Raw genomic sequence first — 21074 nt, 5'->3', positions numbered from 1 at the left:
GCTCATACACAAATAAGAGTTCTCAACTGGTCTAGACACACCCACAGAACATTTGCTTTCTCATCTCCATGCCATCTCCAAGAGAATGTGGGTTCAAGAAACAGTTGAAACTTCAAATTTTAGGTTTGTGACAACCTCTCCCTCTTGTTTATCTTCCAAATTGGGCTTTGGGCCATTACGGCAGATTACAGAGCAAAAAAATACTTTCTAGGATGGGGTACTTGGTGTTTCTTCAAGACTAATGATGGGGTTCCTGAGTGGCTCAGTCGGTTAGTCATCCAACTCAGCCTGGGTCATAATCCCAGTTTGTGAGTTCGAGCCCCGCATTGGGCTCTCTCCTCTCAGCACAGAACCAGCTTCACATTCTTTCTCTCTCCTCTCTTTGCCTGTCCCCACCCTCAAAATAAATAAACTTAAAAAAAAAAAAAAACAAACAAAAAACCCCAACAACGAAAGACAAATGATTTCACTTGGCCTAGATGTAGCTGACCACCACAGGCTTAGAGGGAGCAGCACTGCTTGCTCTCTCATTCTCTCTTTAGAACAACGGGAAAGGGTAGTTAGTGCAAGCTTCCTCGGGCTCCCTGGAACTGGGTCTACCTGGTCAGAAAAAAGATGATTGGAAACAGAATTTTCTGTAAGAGCTGAAGTTGGATGTAAGAAGGGGGAAAATGGAGAACTGGGGAGGGGACAGGAAGGTGGGAAAGAATTATATGGCTTCTCTTCAGATGTATGCAACATACTACTACGGATAAAAAGCAGTTTGCTAGGAACAGATTCACTACCACAAAACCCATATGTGGATGGGACTAATGTCACCTGTTCTCACAATTTAACAAAGTGAGATTCAGAGTCTTTTCCCAAACCACACAGCTAAGACAGTGGAACTAGGATCTGAACTTTACATCACCTGCCTAGAAATCTGGCACTACCCAAGGTCAATGCTGACACATCGATAAATACAACTCTCTCTCCCCAAAGCACCCGCCACCCTTGTTTTTCCCCCTCCCTCTTTGGCCTTGGCCTCAGTGGATCCACCTTCCTCAGGCCCCATCCTGCCAATTCACACACAGTCCTCACACTAGCACAGGCTAGAGCCTCCAGGCAAGTCCAGAGAAGAACTGCCCCACCACTCAGAATAAGACTGGCAAGGCTCCTCTCTCCTAGCCCCCCGCATGCTCAGCCTCTACCACTACCATCTGCCATGAGGCCACCAGGACTAATTTCATTATTACCCTCTATTTAGTTTATTTATTAGTTACGTATAAAAGACCCAGGACCCCCCAGGATTCTACATTTCCCAGGCTCTAAACCCTATACAGCTCTGACATCCCCTTTTTGGGCCCCACCCTCCTCTCTTAACAATTGATAATTTCTGCCAGGGCCCTCTAGACTCGGTCAGTCATCACCGAAATTCCCTACATTCCCCCACTTCTTTCTTCACCTACCAGCTGTAACTCATTCATTTTCAATGGGGGTGATATCATTCTAAAGGAAGTGAAAACTGGTTCTGGGAGAGGGTGAAAAAAAATCTCAGAAGTTATAATAACTTGTGGTTCTAAGCCTCAAACTTACCTGACAAAATCTTATTCCTTTATAATTCATTTCAGGGCAGGGGGTAGGAAGACAATATCTAAAAAGGCTCTGGAGGAGGAAGAGAATGACAAAACGCTGAGGGGCACTGCTCTAATGAAACCTGCTGTCTGCCCAAGGACACTGCTTCCCTGCAGGCTCACCAGTGCGGCTGCTCCCTCTTCCGCAGCTCTCCAACCGACCGCTGGCCTAGATGTGGGATAGGTGAAGTTCCTTGTTCCTCATCGCTGCTTCCAGATTACTCTCCTTCCCAAGTCCTAAAACCCTCAGTTTTGAACATAATATAAGGTCAGACCTCACCCCCCTCTGCCCATATGTTTTTCAATGTTTATTTATTTTTGGGACAGAGAGAGAGTATGAACGGGCGAGGGGCAGAGAGAGAGGGAGACACAGAAACGGAAACAGGCTCCAGGCTCTGAGCCATCAGCCCAGAGCCCGACGCGGGGCTCGAACTCACGGACCGCGAGATCGTGACCTGGCTGAAGTGGGACGCTTAACCGACTGCGCCACCCAGGCGCCCCATGCCCATATGTTTTTCAATCGCCTTCTAATCTCCAGGTCTACCCAATTCTTGGGAGATCTTAATATGCACTCTTGGCTCATTACTATTCTCCAATTTTACTGCTGTCATAGTTTTTGGTGGTTTCAATATCCATCTATCCATCCATCCAGCACTCTGGCCTCTCAGTTCCTTGATATCCTCTCCTTCAATGGTCTTGAGCTTCATCCTGAAAATCCCAGGACTTCCAGAGATCCCAGCATGAACCCCACACCTCCTGTCTTTTACTCCCTTTCCTCTTCTCTGAATTGAATCCTAACCATGACTGCAGCCTCTCTGTTGCTCAACTCTAAGTGCCCCTGACAGTCACCTCACATCTTTCCAGCCACCACCTTCTTGTCTCTAACACCAAGAAGTCTTTGACCCACCAGGCCCTACAACCACTGATCATACGGCTTTATGCTGTCCCTCTTTTCCCCACCAAAGTTCCATAAACACTGATCGTAACCACCCCTTCACACATGATCTTCACTCCAGTGCTCCTTTCTAGCTGTGTCACACTGGTTCAGCTGAACACAATCCTGTATTAAATCCAGCTTTCTGCCCGCTTCACGCTCGCACCCACACAGCTAACCACTGTCGGAGAAACACACAAAGTCACGTTGACTGAACTTACTTTATATCCATCTGCCACGGCCTTCAAGTCAACCATGAGTGTTGTCTGGCAAGCAAACTCTACTTCCCCGGTCCACTCGCTCACCCACCCTCCTACCTTTTTCTCTCCTCAAACCTTTACCTTTCCTCTTCCACACAGTCAGTTGATGGTCTGGCTTCCTATTTTCAATGGGGGTGGGGGGGGTGGGCGGGTGCTGGTGGGACACAACCAGAAGGGACTACCTGGAATGCTCCCACATGTGCACACTTGCATGCCATCTCTCACCAGCCATGGGTGCTCCTTAGCCAAATTCTGTCGACACTGTCCATTCCCTTCCCTTCTCATGAGCTCAAAGACTCTACTTGAGCAAGTCTCCTCCATTCTCCACTAGACTGTTCCCATCAACAAGTAAACATGCTGTTAATTCTCCCATTAAAAAAAGCAAAAACCAAGAAAACCCTCTAGACCTTACTTTCTTCTCCACTTGCCACCCATTACTCTGTTCCAAATTATAGCAAAACTCTTCAAAAGAACAGCTTATAGTGTCTTCATTCCTCTCTTGCCATTTGTTTGCCCCCATTTATTAAGAAAAATTTCAAGCCTACAAGAATGTTGAAATAGTAATAAGAACCTCTGTGTAACTTTTATGTAGATTCCCCATTGGGTAACATTTTGCATATCTGCTTTCTCTCCTTGCCACCCCCACCGAACCTTTTCGGAAGTAGATATTGTGACACTTTACCTCTCTGCCAGTTACTAAGGTATTGCTACTCAGACCCAAACCAACTTTGTATTGTCCGCTCTGTGATGCTAGCTCTAGGACCACATTTGGGCTTTGCCAGCAGCTCCCTGTTCGGCTCCACCAGTAGGGGACACTAGAGGGAGCTTGCAAGGCTACAAGAAGGGACTTGCTTCTTTCTGTAGGCTTCCTGTTGCTGTCACCCAGCAGGACTTCTTCGCCCCAGATGCACTAGCTGAGTTCAATTTGCACTTTTACTCACACTCACAGAACCAGCCTCACTGTGTGCCCCTCACAGACACCAGCACCAACCAGAATGCCTTCCTCAGAGGTCTGGGTCCTGGGTCCCACAAGCCCCTCTTCCAAACTCAGGGACACTGAGCCAAGCAGCACCCCTTCCTTGGTCTGAGTTTCAGCTCCATAGGCCCTTCCTTCTCCAAGAATACCAGTGGCCCCAGGTTGCCACTTTGGTAGAGCTGATCACTCCCTCCTCCCTGACACCTTCTCATTTGGGTGCCACACCCTCCTGGTCTTCCTCCTACCTACTGAATGTTTCTTCTTTGGCTCTTTGAATTCTTAAGATTGGGGTATCCCAGGGCTCGGTCCTTTTTCTACATATGCTCATTCTGGTGATCAATTCCAGTCTCTTGACCTTAACTGCCATTTACAAATGTCATGGAAGTAGGAGAATGTAATCTAGTCCACTGTTGGTGGCATAGTAGATTGGTACAACCCAATGGAAATTCTATGACTCAGAATTTTCTTACAGATACATCCTCAGAAGAGCACAAATATGTACAAGGATGTTCACGGAGATACTGTTTTTAATAGCAAAATTTTAAAAAAGCTTGTATCAACACCTTTGCTTTAAATTAACTATGCTAAAGATAAATGAAGCCTCTGGCTGCCTTTAAGCAGATTCCTTAGGATTTGCCAGATCGTAAGGCTGTTTACAGCAAGGACTCTGGAGCGAGGCCACTTAGTTTCAAATCCCAGCTTGCTTACTAGCTGTATCATTTTGGGCAAGTTACTTAACGCCCTGTACCTCAAGCGAGGTAACACAGCTCAGCTCACAGGCTTTGGGCAGTACAGGGTGCCCAGTAAATGCACACTAAAAGTTAGCCATCATTATCTTTGCTGCATGTACTAGGAAAGAAAATTAATGGTATGGTCAATTAGAGTCCTTGGTAATTTGCCATCTCTTTCGACTCAATCATTCTGAAATATTGTGGGGAAAGCAGGGACTTATACCTGTCAGTCTTCACTATAAAGCTAAGGGATGATAATGCAGATGCCACTTATATGTTTTACTCCCTTGAGGCCTAAGCAAACGCATACCGGGCAGGCTTGGCTCTGCCGAGTTTCAGCCACTGAGGCTCTGAATTAGTCAGAGACCACACTGCACACAGTTCCTCACCTCACACTTCCGATCTGCTTCAGAGACATTGAGGTTGCTTATATTCTGTTCGATGGTTTTGCAGGAGTGCTTCTTCTTTGGCTTTTGAGCCTTTTTGGTTGTTCCTGTCTCAGTAGCACTTCCATCTGAAAGAAGAAATAAGACTAGGTACTGCAAGGATTGCTCTGGAGCACGTAACTTAACTAATTAACTCATGTTCTTCAAACCTCTAAAGAGCAGTCATAATTGGAATGTGCCATTCTCTCAAAGCAACAGGCTCATCTAATCCGCAGCTTCAGGGACGCCTGGGTGGTTCAGTCAGTTAAGCGTCTGACTTGGGCTCAGGTCATGATCTCGTGGCTCGTGAGTTTGAGTCCCATGTCAGGCTCCATGCTGACAGCTCAGAGCCTGAAGCCCGCTTCAAATTCTGTCTCCCTCTCTCTCTACCCCTCCTCTGCTCATGCTCTGCCTCTCTCTCAAAAACTAATCCACAGCTTCGGGAGAAACCTTAAGTATTTGGCTTCTAACACAAGCCAATTTCTAAAGCCCCCCCAAATCAGAAGCTCCCCCACTTGGTGATGTTTACTCAATCTTGCCTAAATAAAAGCCAAAAGTTTTAATAAGGTTCTTCTCTTTTTTGAAGAAAAATAACTCTAGGGCTTAACGATCTTCTCATATACAATTCTGAAAATGTTCATGTCTTCAGTCGAATGAGATTATTGATTTCCTACGACTTCATTCCAACATATTACTCAAATCACTACCTGCTACATCCTTAAGAAAGCCCCTTAAATCCAGATCCAAACCCACATACCTGCATCATGGTTCTCTACCTCTGGAGATGGCGCATCTTTGCCCAGCCCCCCGAGGACTCTGTATACATCGGCATGGACAGCGTCCACCCGCACAGCGTAGATCTTGGTGCTGGCATCCAGAGTGCCAGCGGCCACCTAGTCAAACAAGCAGAGCTATACTCACTGGAGGCATAAAAAGGAACTGCTGAACAAGCAAAAACACAGCAAGCTTTGTAAAATATTTACTTGCTCTTAAGAAAAAATGACAAAGATTCCCCTAAGACTGACAGGGAATAAACAAAATATAACAGAAAGAGATCTCTATTTCATCAGTTTAGGAAAGAAAGTAAAGAAGCTAATAAAATGTCTTATACAAGGAAGGTTCTCATGTATTTGCAGAATTCAAGTACAGGGTTGTGCTAAATATCAGAAATAATCATCATTAATTCACATCCAAGAGAAGGTGAACATCCTTCTTACTTTAAAGTTGGTCGGTTCAGTGTCTTTCTGTTTAAGAATCTCTGACATGAAATCAATCAAGTGCAAACCAAAAGCATTCTTGGTAGTAATTTTCTGAAAACAGAAAAACGTAGAAAGGTTTGTTATTTATAGCCTAGGCTCATGTAAATAATGCTGCCCTAATAGAGGAAGCTACGCTTTTACAAAGTAACAGCCCACATCTCACCACAGGTATCAATTCCCACAAACACTTGATGACAGGGCTAAATCCATACACGTATCTCCCCATTCTCAAGGCCCAGAGGGTGACAGCACACTTCCTGAGTTTTCACTGTACGCAGACCCTGTTCTAAGCACTGCACACAAAGGGACTCGGTCACCCTCAGAACAACTCTAGGAGGCAGGTACTAGTCACATTCTCATTTTACAGCGGACAATGCAGCAGAGTGCTTAGGCGACTTGCCGATACTATACAGCTTGTGAATGGCAGGGGCTGGATTCCAACAGAGGCTAGCTCTAGAACTCACACTATTAACCCCTAAGCAATGCTGCCTCTCTAGATACGCTGCAGGTGGCAGGCAACCTTATCAAAAAGAGCATAAAAGGCCCATAAGAAACAGTAAAAGCATACAGAAAAATATTAGCATTAAGAAGAGTCGCTGGACAATGAAAGCACATAATTATCATCAATTGTGTGTTCTCCACAGGATCAAGGATAGATTTCCCTTGTGATCAAGTTGCAGTATCTTCACTGATAATCCAGCAGATACTCACATTTTTCTTTTTTTTAATACTTTTTTAAAAATTTATTTTGACAAAGAGACAGCACAAGTGGGGGAGGGGCAGAGAGAGAGAGAGAGAGAGAGAGAGAGAGAGAGAGGGAGGGAGGGAGGGAGAATCCCAAGCAGGCTCCGTGCTGCCAGAGCAGAGTCTGACATGGGGCTCGAACTCATGAACCAGCAAGATCATGACCTGAGCCGAAACCAAGAGCCGGACACTCAACCAACTAAGCCACGCAGGCGCCCCAGATACTCACATTTTCAGTGGATAGTTTGATACAGGTGGAGTAATGTTCTGTAATCTGTGTATTTGTAAATTTAGGAATCGTGGCTGAAACGTCAATATTCCTACACGAAAAACAAAAACAAAAAACTCTGGCAAGGATCCATGATACCCTAACTTTTCAAAATCTGGATCCAGAATCCCACATAGTATTGTGGAGATGCCAGACCCACGTAACCCACGTCAGAACAGCCACCCAATGGAGGCAGCCCCGAATGTACTCACCTGCTCGATGGGGAGGCTAGCAAATGAGGCGAGTCTGCACTGAACTGCAGGTCCAGGACTCGGGAGCGCCTCCGCTGCAGTCGCTCCTTTTCGTCGTCATTCTGGGGAAAGTCTTCAAGGACGGGGGTGCCAGGAGTATTGAGAGGGGCCTTCCGAGGCAGGGGCATCGAGAACACGCGTTCTGAAGGTGAGGAGGTACTGTGGGGGTGCCCACGGATTTCTGAAGAAAAAGGTATTCATTGTGGCTGACGATGATGGAGCAAAACACTTGCTCAACAAACCTTCCACGGCACATTTCCTATTCTAAAGTGGGCTTGGGGCCTCTCCTGGGGTGGAAGTTCACTGCACATTTGCCACCAAGATCTTTTCCAACTCGAATATTCCATGGCTAGAACCTCTATAGTTTACGTTTTTCTTGGCATGACGGCCTTCTGATGCTTCCTTGACAAATTAATGAGGTCTGAAAGGAGGTCAAATTCGAGAAGGGCTGAGAATCAATCAGTGGATTTAACCACCTGGAGGTTTATTGGTGACCTCGACAATAGCCATTTTCCTAGGGTAGCAGCGGGAGGAGAAAGTCAAACAGGCATAGATTCCAGGGAAGATAGAAGAGAAACTGGGAGACAGTAAATGGAGACAAGGTTTTCAAGGACTTATGTTGTAATAAGGAAGGACTAAAATGGGAGGGAAGCAGTTGAAAGGGAAGTGAGGTTGAGAAATTAATTTTAAGATGGGAAAACTCCAGCTTAGTAGAGAGAATGAAGCAAAGAAATTGTATTAGTTTCCTATTGCTGCTATTAACAAATTACTACAAACTTAGTGGTTTAAACCAATACAAACGTATTCTCTTGCAGTCCTGGAGTCAGAGTCTAAAATCAAGGTGTTAGCAGGGCTGTGTTCTTTCTGGAGGCTTCAGAGAAGAATCTCCTTCCCTATCTTTTTCAACTTTTAGAGGCTGCCTCCATTCGTCCCATCACTCCAACCTCTTGTTTCTGTCATCACATTGCCTTCTGACTGTGAACCTCCTGCATCCCTCTTATGAGGACCACTGAGATTGCACTGGGCCCATCCAGACTATCTGGGATAATCTCCCCATCTCAAGACCCCTAACCTAATCATATCTGCAAAGTCCTTTTCAAATTATAATCTTGTATTAGTGTGTGTGCATATATATATATATATATATAGTAGCCTCTACAACCAACATGGGGCTCCAACTCACAGCCCCAAATTCAAGAGTTGCACGCTCTTCCAACTGAGCCAGGCAGGTGCCCCAGCAAAGTCAGTTTTACCACATAAGGATACCATATTCAAAGGTTCCGGGTATCAGGGCGCCTGGGTGGCACAGTAGGTTAAGCGTCCTACTTCAGCCAGGTCACGATCTCGCGGTCCGTGAGTTCGAGCCCTGCGTCGGGCTCTGGGTTGATGGCTCAGAGCCTGGAGCCTGTTTCCGATTCTGTGTCTCCCTCTCTCTCTGCCCCTCCCCAATTCATGCTCTGTCTCTCTCTGTCCCAAAAATAAATAAACGTTGGGAAAAAAAAAAAAAAGGTTCCGGGTATCTTTGGTGGGGGGGGCACTATTCACAGCGATCATGCAGAATAAAGGGTAAAAGTCACTGAACAATGCATTCAAGGAACAATGCATTCAAGGAAGTAAGAGCATTGCTTTTCCTTACAGAAAGCCCATCCACAGCAAGAGAAAGGAAGCCAGGCAACACAGAGATACAGGTAAGGGAGCAAGCACAACGGTGCATTTGTGGATGTTCCTTTTGGACTGTTTTAATTTTCTTAGTAAAATAAGAAGCACATAAAAACCAAAACGCAGTAGCTAAGGGTGAGGGCCAGGGAGGAGGTACTGGAGATTTCAGGAGAGAAAGGAAGGTATGGAATAGCCATCTAGGAGAAGGAGAGTGGATGAACAAGGGAATACAGCATGACTGCTGGGCAGCTTTAGGGTCCCCTTGAGACCATCAAGTGAGCAGGGGCAAGGGGAGAGTAGGCAGAGTTGGAATTAATCAGGATTGTGATTTTATCAAGAAAGTATACAGAGGCCAGAAGAGGGCAAAAGGCTAGAAGGGGTTAGAAGCGTATGAAACAGAGTGATTGACCAGGGAATGTAAGCTAAGTAAGGAGGGGAACAAGGACATGAGAGACATGAGGGACAGACAGTGAAAAGTAAAGAATATAGGGGCTCCTGGGTGACTCAGTCAGTTAAGCATCCAACTTCAGCTCAGGTCATGATCTCATGGTTCGTGGGTTCGAGCCCCGCATCGGACTCTGTGCTGCCAGCTCGGAGCCTGGAGCCTGCTTTGGATTCTGTGTCTCCCTCTCTCTCTCTCTCTGCCCCTCCCCTGCTCATGCTCTGTCTCTCTCTCAAAAAAAAAAAAAAAAAAACAAACAACAACAACAACAAAAAACCACAAACATTAAAAAAAAAGTGATACACAATTAACACTAAGTGTTGCCCATGTAAGGGGAAGGGAACATAAGTGGCAAAGGGGGGGGGGTGCGGCGCTGGGTGGCTCAGTCAGTTAAGCGTCCCACTCTTGATTTCAGCTCAGGTCATGATCTCACAGTTCTGTGAGTTACAGCCCTGAGTAAGGCTCTGCGCTGACAGCACAGAGACTGCTTGGGATTCTTCCTCTCTCTGCCCTTCCCCGGCTCACACTCTGTCTCTCCCAAAAGAAATAAACTTAAAAATAAAAACATTAATTGGGGCGCCTGGGTAGGCTCAGTTAGTTAAAGTGTCTGACTTCAGCTCAGGTCATGATCTCAACTGTTCGTGAGTTCAAGCCCCACATGGGGCTCTCTGCTGTCAGTGCCGAGCCCCTTCACATCCTCTCTCTCTCTCAAAAAAAAAACATTAATTTTTTTCAAAAGTGGTGTATAGGGATAAAAGGGAATAAATAAAATACAAGAAGAACTTCACATGTTCCCCTGATAGCTTCCCACAAGCTGAAGAGTATGTTTAACATTAACTCTGAGGTGAGGTCAAAACAAACAAAAGGAACAGAAAGAAAAAATAGAAAAGGAAGGAGGCAAGAGACATATTTAGAGAATGAATCGAGAGGACTTGTTACTATCTGGATGAGGGCGCTTCCAGAGAAGAAGGGGAGTTGGACCTTGAGACAAAAGACTTTAACAGAAATAGGGAAGCACTGAAGGAGGAACCTAAGAGGGAAACTCAAGATGGGGATCAGAGGCACGCTTCAATTCTTGGAATACTCCTCAGATTTCTCTCATTCAGATGATTACTGAGCTCAAAGACACTTTCTACATCTACTTCCTTACCTCCCATTCGTTTTTCAAACCTCCATGTCTGGCTACCACCCCCACCACTTTATGAAAACTATCTTGTTACTATCACCTACAACTTCTGGCTACTTTTCAGGCTTCATCTCTCTGTAGGGTTTCAGCAGCATGTGAAACAGATGAAAACCCTTCAAGTGCTTCTTGAAACACTCCTGGTTTCTATGTCACCGCTCTCTTCTGACCGTTTTTCAAGCTCCCCCTTCTCTATCTAGCTTCTAAAAGCTGGTCCTGAGTGTCTTTTCTTACAGGGTCTTCCTAGCGTTCTCACCTGTTCCCATGGTTTTATGATCTATATGATGATGATGTCCGAATTTGTTCCTGATTCTGCGGGCCACTTCCCTGAGTGGCCCATATCACTCCCCGGAGTGTCCAACTCTTATCCCAATGTTTACTGACCCGTTCAACAGTCTCTCACATGAGTCATTTACCACGTCCAAAACGTAACTCTAAATTTCCAAACCTTTTACCGAGACCTGCAAAGGCCCTGCCTACCTCAAGGGTCTCACTCACTGTTCAGGCACAATGTTGCTAGTCCTAGCGGAGGCCAGGCTCTTTCCTCCTGGCCCTTTTATAGCACCTGCTTCTTCTACCTAGAACCCGTTCCCCAGTCTCTGCTCTAAGACCTTCCTTGCATCCTCAAATGAAAGGGGCCCCTCCCCTTACTCTATTCTCAATCACAGCACTCAGCCTCATGCGCAATTCATTCGTTTGTTAACTGGCTCCCCAACTAGAATACAAGCTCCAAGAGGTTGGGATCTTATCTGTTTTGTTCTTTACTGTATCTCTGCACCTGACAGAGGGTTTGGCCCAAAGGGAGCGCTCAGCACTTACTGAATGAATGCAAAAATACATGCACGCGTACGCAAAGCGTACGGCAGGCCCAGGGAAACCACCGTTTCAACGGAGAGACACTGCGCACGGCATAGAAGCCTACAGGAAAGGTCGCCCCACACCCAGCGACCGTACGGAGGAGTGGGGATCGGCCCACGCGCTCCGGACGCCGACTGAAGCCGTGTCCTGATTGGCGGGGCACACCCCTCCCCCACTCTTCCTTCCCGCCTCTTCCTCTCGGCGCCTGCCTCTCCCTCCACCAGCAGAGCCCAAGACCAACAACTAGGCCGAGAATATCCGCACCTCCCGCTCAGTCCGCCCGCCGACCCTGCCCGCCCGGAGCACCGCTTCACGCCGACCCCTTCCAGCGGCACCCCGCACCCGCTCAACCTCACCTGGGCAGGGAGGCCCCATCTCGCTCTCCCTGTCTGGAGCTGGTTTTAAATCGCGCGCCGAGACGCTTTAACGGCGTAACGGCCGCGGTGACGTTTGCCGTGGGCGGGGCCAGAAGCGGGCCTGCGCAGGCGGCCGCATCCTCCGTCTGTAAAGGGGGTGTGCCGGGCTGTGCGCTAGTGTGCTGCTTGGAATGGCTGGTTTCCTGCTCGGTTCCTGTGAGCGCACTGTAGAGGGTCCATGGACTCCCTGAAATAGCATGAAAACTCCCTCTTTTCGAGCTTAGACGCGGAACTGGGCACTAGCCCACTAGCTGGGCTCCAGCGCAGAGCAGGACGGGCGAAGACACTGCTTTCACGCAATTCACTTTCTAACGATGGGGGCAGATTACTAGGAAACAAGGTTAATTTCTCATAGTGACCTGTTTTATGAGGGCAGCAAAACACTAAGGAGGTAGAAAGCGATGGATGGGGTATGGGACAGAGGTGAGAAGGAGCCAACAACACAATGGACGGATCGGGCAGGCGAAGGACAGGTGCGAAATGTTGTATACACAGTTTTGAATGAAGGCCATCATTTTTACTCACATTCTTGTGAAAAGCTTAATGGATATCTACACCTCCCCCCCCCCCCCACTCCTACCCCTGCCACACTAAAGAAAAGGTTAAGGTCAGAAATGAGATGGGTATAATTGGCACCTATCCATTCTTCATCTGATCCCAAGAATCGTATTATGGGAGGAAAGGCCAGGGCAATTTCCCCAAATATCTCTAGAATATCCTATAATTTCTTTTTTGTTTTTTATTTATTTTTAGAGAGAGAAAGAGAATCCCAAGCAGGATCTGCACTGTCAACACGGAGCCGGACCTGGGGCTTAATCCCATGAGCTCTGAGGTCATGACCTGAGCCAAAATCAAGAGCCTAACTGGCCGAGCCACTCAGGCACCACCCTGCCCCCATTATTTCTTACAACACACATCTGGCATTTTATGCAGTGTTTCCCCTCAAGGGTGTTATTGGTATTCAGGGTGAAACAATTCTTGACACGTGGGACTCCGTAGGACTGTTCAGCAACCTCCACACCATTTGTCCGCTGAATGCCATCAGTGCCCCTCAGTCATTAAAAGTACTACCCTTTGTTGAAAACCTCTTCATAAGCCTATTTGCTTTTGCACAAATAGTGACCACCTTCAAATCTTTAGCGCAAGGCAGTGTGGAATAGAGAGAAGAACGCAGGTTTACAGTGTCTTTTAGCGAATGATTCTACCAGCCACCCAGGGACCCAAATCAGCACCCAGGAGCCATCCTGGATGCCTTACTCTCTATACACAATCTATTGTTGAACTCTTTTTACTTCCTAAAAAGCTCTTCAACTCTGCGTCTCTTTTTCATCCATATTACCTTCTTGCTGGTCTGCAGCAGCTCCACACCTGCTCGGACACCCTCCTCATTGCACCCAGGGTGGTTGTTGCTAAGTACCTGTTGCTAAGTACCGACCTGTCACTTCCCAAAGTCTCAAACCATTCAAAAGTTCCATTGCTCTGGGAACTTCTAAAGTGGTCTAGAAGGCCCTACAGGGTCTGGTCCCTGCAGCCTCTCCAGCTTCATCTTGCACCTTGCCTCCGCTTACTTCCTGCCCTCCAGACACTTGGGCCTTCCATCAGACTCTCCCTCATCATGCCCATTCCCATAAGGCCTCTGCACGTGCCATGTGCACATGTCCTCCACATAGTATCTCAACCCCATCTTCACCCAGTTGGCACCTGTCAAGTTTCAGCTCACATCACTTCCTCAGGGAAGCCTTCCTTCCTTGATACGCTCAAGTGTCCTTACTGGAAGTTTTAGTGGAACTTGTCACCTTTGAAATTTCACATCCGCTGGTGTGACTATTTCATGTCTATCTCCTCCACAGGTTGTCAGTTCCATGAGGATGGAAGCCATTGTTTTCCCAGGGCCCGGTGCTAGCCCTGGACACAGCAAGTGCTTGAATATGTATTGAATGTGTGAAGTGGGAAGACAAGCTTAAATCCTCGGTTGGGCATGTGAACCTCTCTGGGCCTCATTTTCTTCTGTTTATAAAACATTGAAGATAATACCCCTTCACTGGACTGCTTGGGACTCCCTGTGCTGGGAGGGAGAGCCAGCTCCACCCCCTGGAGGGTCATTCACCTCCAGATCTGAATGCCGTCTTTGTTTCTCGAGGGGTTAGTTGGGTGGAGGGTGCCAAAAGATTGAATGATTTATCAGTGGTTTGAGTGGTATGCAAAACTCAATTGCTCTGCACACACCCCAAGTAGTGCCTCCCGCCCCCACTCCTGGTCTGCCAGAAAAGCAGTACTGGGGCCATTCCCCTTCCCCATTTCACTCCTTACCAAGATCTACTTCCCCAAATGAATGGCAAAAACCTTTAGGTGAGGAACGATACTGTTATCGGTTGGCGACCTGAACAATCTTCCGGCTTCAAATTGGCCCTGACCTTCCATCCTGCAGCTGGCTTGTATCATAATGTAGTTCATGATATAAACAAGTCACTGGGGCTCAACAGGCATGTAGTGCAAATGGCTTTACATTCATTTTGGCCTCTGAGCAAATGCCTTTAATTTTTGTATGTGATACGAAACTCCTGACCTAAAGACTGGGCTAAGGACCAACAATTTCTGTCTTCTAGAATTTCTAAACAACATACCACCCTTTATCTTAATGTAGTGCTTTTAGCTTTTCAAAGCATGTTAACTCCTACATCTTGATATTCCCAAGACCATGCTGGAAGGTTGCTAAGACATGCACTTTCCTCCGGGCTCTGCCTTTTACTAGCTATGTGACCTTGGGGAAGTTGTGTACCATTTCTTTTTCTTTTTTAAATTTATTTTGAGAGAGACAGAGACAGCGCGAGTTGGGGAGGGACAGAGAGAGAATCCCAAGCAAGCTCCCCACTCTCAGCACAGAGCCCAATGAACAGTTCAAACCCAGGAACTGTGAGATCATGACGCTTAACCGACTGAGCCACCCAGGTGCCCCAGTGTGTACCATTTCTGTGCCTCAGTTTCCTCATAGGTAAAATGGAAGGGATAAAGCCCTCACTTCATGGTGTTATAGTGTGAGGACTAAATGAGTTACCTCACTTAGAGGTAACTTAGCATTAAGAACAGTGCCTGGACCATTGGCAATGCTCAATGAACGTGAAGTATAACCATTACTAGAACTCCTGTTGTATCCTGGGTGCCGGCCAGGAATTGTTTTAGAATAAAGTTCAGCTTCCTCAATTATCTAGAGAAGTTTCCCCTTTCATTGTAAGAGTATTCCCAGAGCACAACAGCTCTGTTCTTTCCATTACTACTTGTTTTTTCTATACTCGTTCTTAACACCCTCTGCCCCACCCAAGCTTCGCTGACTGTTCCCTTTGTTGTCTTCTGTTCGCTCCTGTTTTCTTACCTCTTACTAGACTGGAAACCACAGAGCTCTAGAACATCATACTACCTTTCAACTTGACAGATTTGTGCCTCCTACAGCTTCTCAATGTTGTTTGTAGTCTTTTAAATTGGCTGATATTTTGGTCTGGGCACCATGAAAATGAATCACATTCTGAATTATTCTTTCCTGGCTACTGGCCATGCCACTGGGAAACCTCAGGGCAGACTGGTTCAAGGTGCATTGAGAAATAGCAGGATGTACTGGATGAAGCTATCGGGAGAACATGAACATCTTGGGAACAGGCATGTGAGAATACTGGTCTTCTGTGTGTGTTATTATGTAGATTCCAACTGACACACAAAATAACTTCCTTTATTGATTCAGAACTAAAACATCAACAAATTGTTTTCTAAACAAAAAGAATATGGATGTTTCTAAAACATCAAAATCCCAACGAGCATGGAACCAACCATCACTGCATCTTAGCTTGAAAGCAGTACCTGGCAGGTGTCAGCAGATAACACGGGAGCACAGCCATTAATGTGTGGTAGGAGCCTCAAATATTGACTCGCATCAGCTTCTGGGACATAAATTTGTAATTTAATTTTGCCATGGGAGGGGTGTGGATACAGCAAAAGCCCACAAGGCCAGCATCTAAACCCCCCTGTGATCGAGTTAAACGTGCGGCCAGGTTCTCCTCCCCAGATCTTCCTGGCATGCAGGGAAGGAACAGCATTGTTATTTCCAAAACAACCACACCCACAACTACAGTCACTTTTCTTAAGCCTCCTCATCAGGATGCCCAGGTTTTTGAAAGAAGGGAAAAATCCACCAATCGTATCTTCAGAATCACGACTTTGTTGGAGCTGGACTGCTCCACAGTCCCTTCCTGTCCGACCCTGGCAACAGGCCTGGATTGTGATGATCCTGCTTTGCAAAACCGCAAACATAGTTCAAAAAACTCCCTTTGTCATCTTTGAAAAGAGAATACAAAGGCATTAACAGACTGAGAAAAAGCACGGCTACACATGGGGGTTAAACCTTTTCATTTGACAAAACAAATGGCTCCCTTTAGAAACACTAATTGTTCATCTCAGAGCCACCCGCCCCCCACCCCGCCAAAAAAAAGACTGTCCTCTGTAAGGGTTTTATAACATTGGTTCCAGGCTTGAGAGGCTTGTTAGATGCTGGCTATGTCATTAATTTTAGTAAATACACTAAATTTACTAAATTTACACAATTACGAAATAGATCACCATTGACTTAATATTTGTGAATCAGTGCTAATGAATTCTTTGGCTAGTAGTGGGAGTTTTCTTTCAGATTCATAAAAACAGCTGTATTATATTCTACTTCATATGTTATATGAAAATAGGGCTAAATTAAGAAAAAGGAAAACAAACATCTTGGTTATATCTTCAAATAGAGAAGGTCTGAAAAATTAGATCCTAACACACGAGCAATTGCCTTCACAGGTATTTAGGATAAAATGATGCGCTGTCAGCTTGGATGTGAATTAAACTAACAGTTCAACCAGGAAACCAGGTTGCAAGGAATGTTGCTGGGAGTCATTCACAAAAAGGAATAAGCTGCGACGGAGGTATTCTCTGGTTCTCTTTCACTTCCAGTGTTGATACAAAACACAACTTCACAGGCCGCCTCTGGATTTCAACTCTAGCTGCGAGATCCTCCTATAACACCTGTTTCCCTGGGCCCTCTTTGGGTCATGCTAAAAGGCGGGAGAAGAAAACCTCAGAAGACACACTGTAGATCAGACCCTACAGGTTGGACCCCATCCTTATGAGCACTTCGGGTACCCCGTAAAGTGTCTTCATCTATCATAGCCCCCCCACTGGCAAGGTAAACATCACACATACCATTGACGTGTCCTGAAAAATAAACTCTTTGGCAGCCTGAGGAATCAGAAATACCTTCTCCCCTTTTTTAATGGCCTTTACATTAATGTGCCCCAGCCAATGGGGCACAGGGCAGCGTTTTCACTTGGGTCAGAAGGTTGTGGAATTCTTCCACTGCCTGTGAGTGTGCCATGGGGTTTAGCACTAGGTGTTGGAAGAGATTGACAGGCTCGGCATTCCGAAATGTCTTAGGGATCGGGATGGTCAGGGGCAGGAAGGTGTTACCAATGAGGAAATGATGGAGGGACCGTTGCTGGAGGCCACGGCCCAAGAACCAGAGGATGTCCTGGAGCCGCTGGGAGAGCATGCTGTGCTGCCAGTCTGTTAGGGGCAGCCGCAGCAACAGGTGCATGAGGGCCGTTTTGAAGTGGTAAGAGGTGAGGATAGGACGAGATGCTCCCTGGGGTAAGCTCTGAAGGTCCCGGAGACTTAAAATGATCTGGAGGCACTTGAGGTGGCAGGTGTTCTCCGGAGCAAAACGCCCTACCAGCTTCAGGAACAAGTGTTCACAGGCTGCAAAGGACTCAGGCCAGTCCACACTGGTGAGCTGTTCCTGGTCAGGAGCCTGACTCACCAAGTAGACCAACGTGTCTTCCCTTTGCACCCCCAGAACCAAGTGGATCGAGAGAAAGCGGCCTGAGCGGTAGTCCAGCCTGAGCTTGCAGGAGGTGGTAGACGGTGGGAGGCTGAGCTTAAAGTCATACTTGTGGGCCACAAGGGCCCAGGCATTGCCCATCATGTTCCGGAACCACTGTACTGTCTTGCACACGTCCAGGTGGGAGCCAGTGCAGAGAGCCACCTTGATGGTGCTGCTACACTTGCTTAGGAGAGCCGAGTGATCCCTGTGGTGGTGCACCAGGCACAGCACGTCCCCCAGAATCTTCTCACGCTTGCACACACATTCCGACTCCACCAGCACAGAGCCACAGCGGCGGCCTGGGGTCGGATCCCTCATCTCCAGCACAAACATAGTGCCCTGCGGAGGGACAATGGGCACCAGGATATCAAATTTCTGAGTCTCGTGAAGGGTTCCCCATTTCTCAAAGGCAGCCCCGATGCCCAGGCAGTCCTCCAGCTGTGGGTGAGCCTCCCGGCGGCTGAGCACCCGACAGGCCTCAATGAGGTCATCCACAAAGCTCTCTACGAATTCGCAGGTGCAGGACAGATCACGGGTGACATTCTGGACGTAGTGTTTGTAAAAGGATTCCAGGGCCTCCCTCGAGGGGAAGTCAGTAAGCCAGTTATAGGAGGTGACGGGCACAACACGGACTTCCTCCTCCTCCTCATCGCTGCTGGAATCAAAGGCCGGCTCATGCTGCATGTTCTGTCGCAGGAGCTCAAAGACGAGAAAAAGGCAGAAGAGGCCAGCATTCCACAGGTTTCCCAGCAGCCAGCCCAGTGGCCCCTCCTGGCCATCAGCCTGGAATGGCCACCCCATGTCTTGCTTCCCCAACACTAACTGGTCACTGGATGTGTCTCCTCTCCAGAAGTTCTCTGCCTTCTGCTTCTGCTCAGCTGCCCGCTTTCTCTCTTCAAACTCTAGCTCCAACTGGCGCATCTCCTCGCTCATCCGCTTCTCCAGCTGCCGACTTCTGGCTAGTGTGTCCAGGTCCATCCGGTCGCTGACCATCAAGGGGTGGTGAACAACATACATCACTGCCAGGAACAGAAGGCTTATCACAGCCATGGAGGCCTCTGCATCTGGAGAAGTTAGGAGGGTGGGAGTCAGTGGTGATCTTCGGGATTCATCTGCTCTCCAGTGCGTACTCCCCAGAGCCCTGGAACCCCAAATCCTGGAAGGTACTCAGGACAAACAGAAAGCTCACAGAGCTGGGCATGGACAGAGCAAGGGTCTGCCCAGGAGGTGGTGTGGGAGAAATGGGGTCAGCAAGATGTGCCACTCAGTCTTTCTGCCTTCCTTCCACATGGTGTGGGTGGTATTTAGGCTTCCAGAGTATGGACCCAGGACTGTTTTCATTCCTGTGTAGAATAGGGAGGGGGACCCTTGTGGTAGGGTGGCCTCACCCGACTCATCAGTCCACCGTGGGCACCAGGAAGGCACCGTGCCCTGCTGATCCCAGAGGGCCTTCCACTGGCAGAAAGTACTGATCTTCCTGGGCAACACCTTTCCTCTTGCCAGGCAGCCAACCCCAGGCCCCCAGCTGTAGCATCCCACTTCTGTGACTTCACAATCCTCATTCTGCTCACCCTGTGTCATCAGACCACTCAGCCTCTCCTCCCTCGCGCCCAGTGGGGCAACTGCCAGTGGGCACCAGGGAGGCACAGTCCTGCCATCATCCTCTCCACTGATTCCTGCTGTGCTCTCTCTCTGAGGTCCTAAGGCTTATTATGCTGTATGCCCCTTCTTCGATGGGCCAGACGCAGAGGCAGGGAAGGCTCCACCTCTCAGCCCAGGAAAGTTCATGAAGAACCAGCTGCCCAAAGCCACTTGACAGTCAGCAGTCATCGGATCCTCTGCCTCCCCACCCACCACGAGGCCGGAAGCTTCTTGCATTCACCCCCACAAATTACTGGGCTTACCGAGATTACGAGATTACGAAGGACTATGCCGTGTGGGCGCTGAAGCCAGGTGGAGGGACTCTCCTCCCTTTGGAACTTGGCCTTGCTTAGTCTCACTGCCCGCTCCAGGAGCTCTGTTAAAATTTACAAGGTACGGGGCTGGGCTGTGGTTCAAAGCAGGGTGCCCCCTCCCATTCATAACTTCCCCAAATTCCACGCCCAGAGATCTCTATTCCCATCCGCCCACCCTTCTGGGGGTTTCTCCCAGGACTTGGGGCTAGGTTACTCACCGTCGGTGTTAGCGGGAACACGGTCTTAAAGAGACAGTGCGGCCTGACCGCCCCCGCCTTTTTCCCGGCGGGGTGGGAGCTCCGTGTGCCTCGCCGGGGCCGCCCGGGGGAGTAGCCCCACTCTCCTCTCCCGGGGAACGCACCATCTTGTCCGAGGGCCCGATTGCCAGTGCGCGGCCCGCCTGGGAGACCCCACCGCGCCGGGCGCCGCTCCGTGGGCGCGGGCCCCGCACCGCGGATCCCGCCGTCCAGGCTCCGCCCCTCCCAAGCTCCTCCTACCCCAACCCCACCGCCCAGCGCGCAGCGGGAGCGCCGCCCTGGGGCCCCGGTGGCCCTGATCGCGTACGCGCGCCTTCCGTCCGCCGCTCCGACTCCTGCGGGGTCGTGTGCAGAGCGGAGGGGTTGCGGTCTCGGACTCACAGCCGAGGGGCGCACACGCCCCTGGGGGTGGTGCCAGGGGCAACTGCAGTGCCGGTTGCCGGCTTCACGCAGCTCGGTTCGCCGAGGATATACTTACTGGGAATTTAGAACGCACCGTACATGTACAGCGAAGAGGATCGTGGCATGACTAGGAATTGACGGGTGGGGGGGACAGTGCGCGTCATTCCCTCTTCGGGCTCGTCCTGCGCAAAACGGCACAGGAGCTGAGGTGTGTTGACAAGGTCCATAAGGTGCCTCTCACCCCCAGCCCACGCCCAGGCTCAGGTGTCTTTCCCCACCTCCTTTCTCCTATGGAGGTGGTTGTCATTAAAGGACCAGACAGAACGCAAAGACCTGGCTTGAGGCCTTACTTGTCACTCACTACGTAGGAGTAAGAATCCTAAACCTCCGGGGTAGCTCTGTTGATGAGATGGCGTATAAAGGAAAACTTCATGAAGTGTGGAAACTGGACAAGATTTATAATACACTAAGATATCCCAACAGAAGGGATTTCCCAGAGAGGCTGAAGAACCCCCAGCCTTCCTGTCCTGCGTCAGCTA

The 21074-nt window shown here is 48.4% G+C and overlaps 2 protein-coding genes and 1 long non-coding RNA gene across 7 annotated transcripts in view; 1 reads left to right on the top strand and 2 right to left on the bottom strand.

Moving 5' to 3' along the window:
* NCAPH (non-SMC condensin I complex subunit H) overlaps positions 1-12077 on the bottom strand; it is a 33692-nt gene extending 21615 nt beyond the window's left edge. For both annotated transcript variants that reach the window (XM_040496638.1, XM_040496639.1), the window contains exons 1-6: positions 11960-12077; positions 7423-7642; positions 7172-7262; positions 6157-6249; positions 5697-5832; positions 4904-5028 (exon numbers count right to left, since the gene is read on the bottom strand). In XM_040496638.1, the coding sequence (XP_040352572.1) occupies positions 4904-5028; positions 5697-5832; positions 6157-6249; positions 7172-7262; positions 7423-7642; positions 11960-11978 (684 nt within the window). In that variant the 5' untranslated portion in view covers positions 11979-12077. The remainder of the gene's footprint in view (positions 1-4903; positions 5029-5696; positions 5833-6156; positions 6250-7171; positions 7263-7422; positions 7643-11959) is intronic.
* A 119-nt stretch (positions 12078-12196) lies between these two features.
* LOC121044401 (uncharacterized) lies at positions 12197-14060 on the top strand. 2 transcript variants are annotated; one of them, XR_005797290.1, is made up of 2 exons: positions 12197-12359; positions 13870-14060. It is a non-coding gene; the product is annotated as an uncharacterized LOC121044401 (long non-coding RNA). The 2 variants fall into 2 exon arrangements; XR_005797289.1 differs by having other exon boundaries at positions 12197-12492.
* Positions 14061-15719: 1659 nt separating this feature from the next.
* On the bottom strand, positions 15720-20376 carry ITPRIPL1 (ITPRIP like 1). 3 transcript variants are annotated; one of them, XM_040496642.1, is made up of 3 exons: positions 20095-20376; positions 19826-19938; positions 15720-18985 (listed from the first exon to the last, which is right to left on the bottom strand). In XM_040496642.1, the coding sequence occupies exon 3, from the start codon at positions 18969-18971 to the stop codon at positions 17328-17330; it is 1644 nt and encodes a 547-aa protein (XP_040352576.1). In that variant the 5' UTR covers positions 18972-18985; positions 19826-19938; positions 20095-20376; the 3' UTR covers positions 15720-17327. The 3 variants fall into 3 exon arrangements, with proteins under 3 accessions (XP_040352576.1, XP_040352577.1, XP_040352575.1); XM_040496643.1 differs by lacking the exon at positions 19826-19938; XM_040496641.1 differs by lacking the exons at positions 19826-19938; positions 20095-20376 and adding an exon at positions 19310-19819.
* Between the last annotated feature and the right edge of the window lie 698 nt (positions 20377-21074).

This window comes from Herpailurus yagouaroundi, unplaced genomic scaffold (genome assembly GCF_014898765.1).
Source record: "Herpailurus yagouaroundi ecotype Mexico unplaced genomic scaffold, PumYag 188, whole genome shotgun sequence".
Taxonomy (NCBI): Eukaryota; Metazoa; Chordata; class Mammalia; order Carnivora; family Felidae; genus Herpailurus; species Herpailurus yagouaroundi.
The sequence above is the reverse complement of the archived record's forward strand: the minus strand, read 5'-3'. Positions and strand labels throughout refer to the sequence as shown.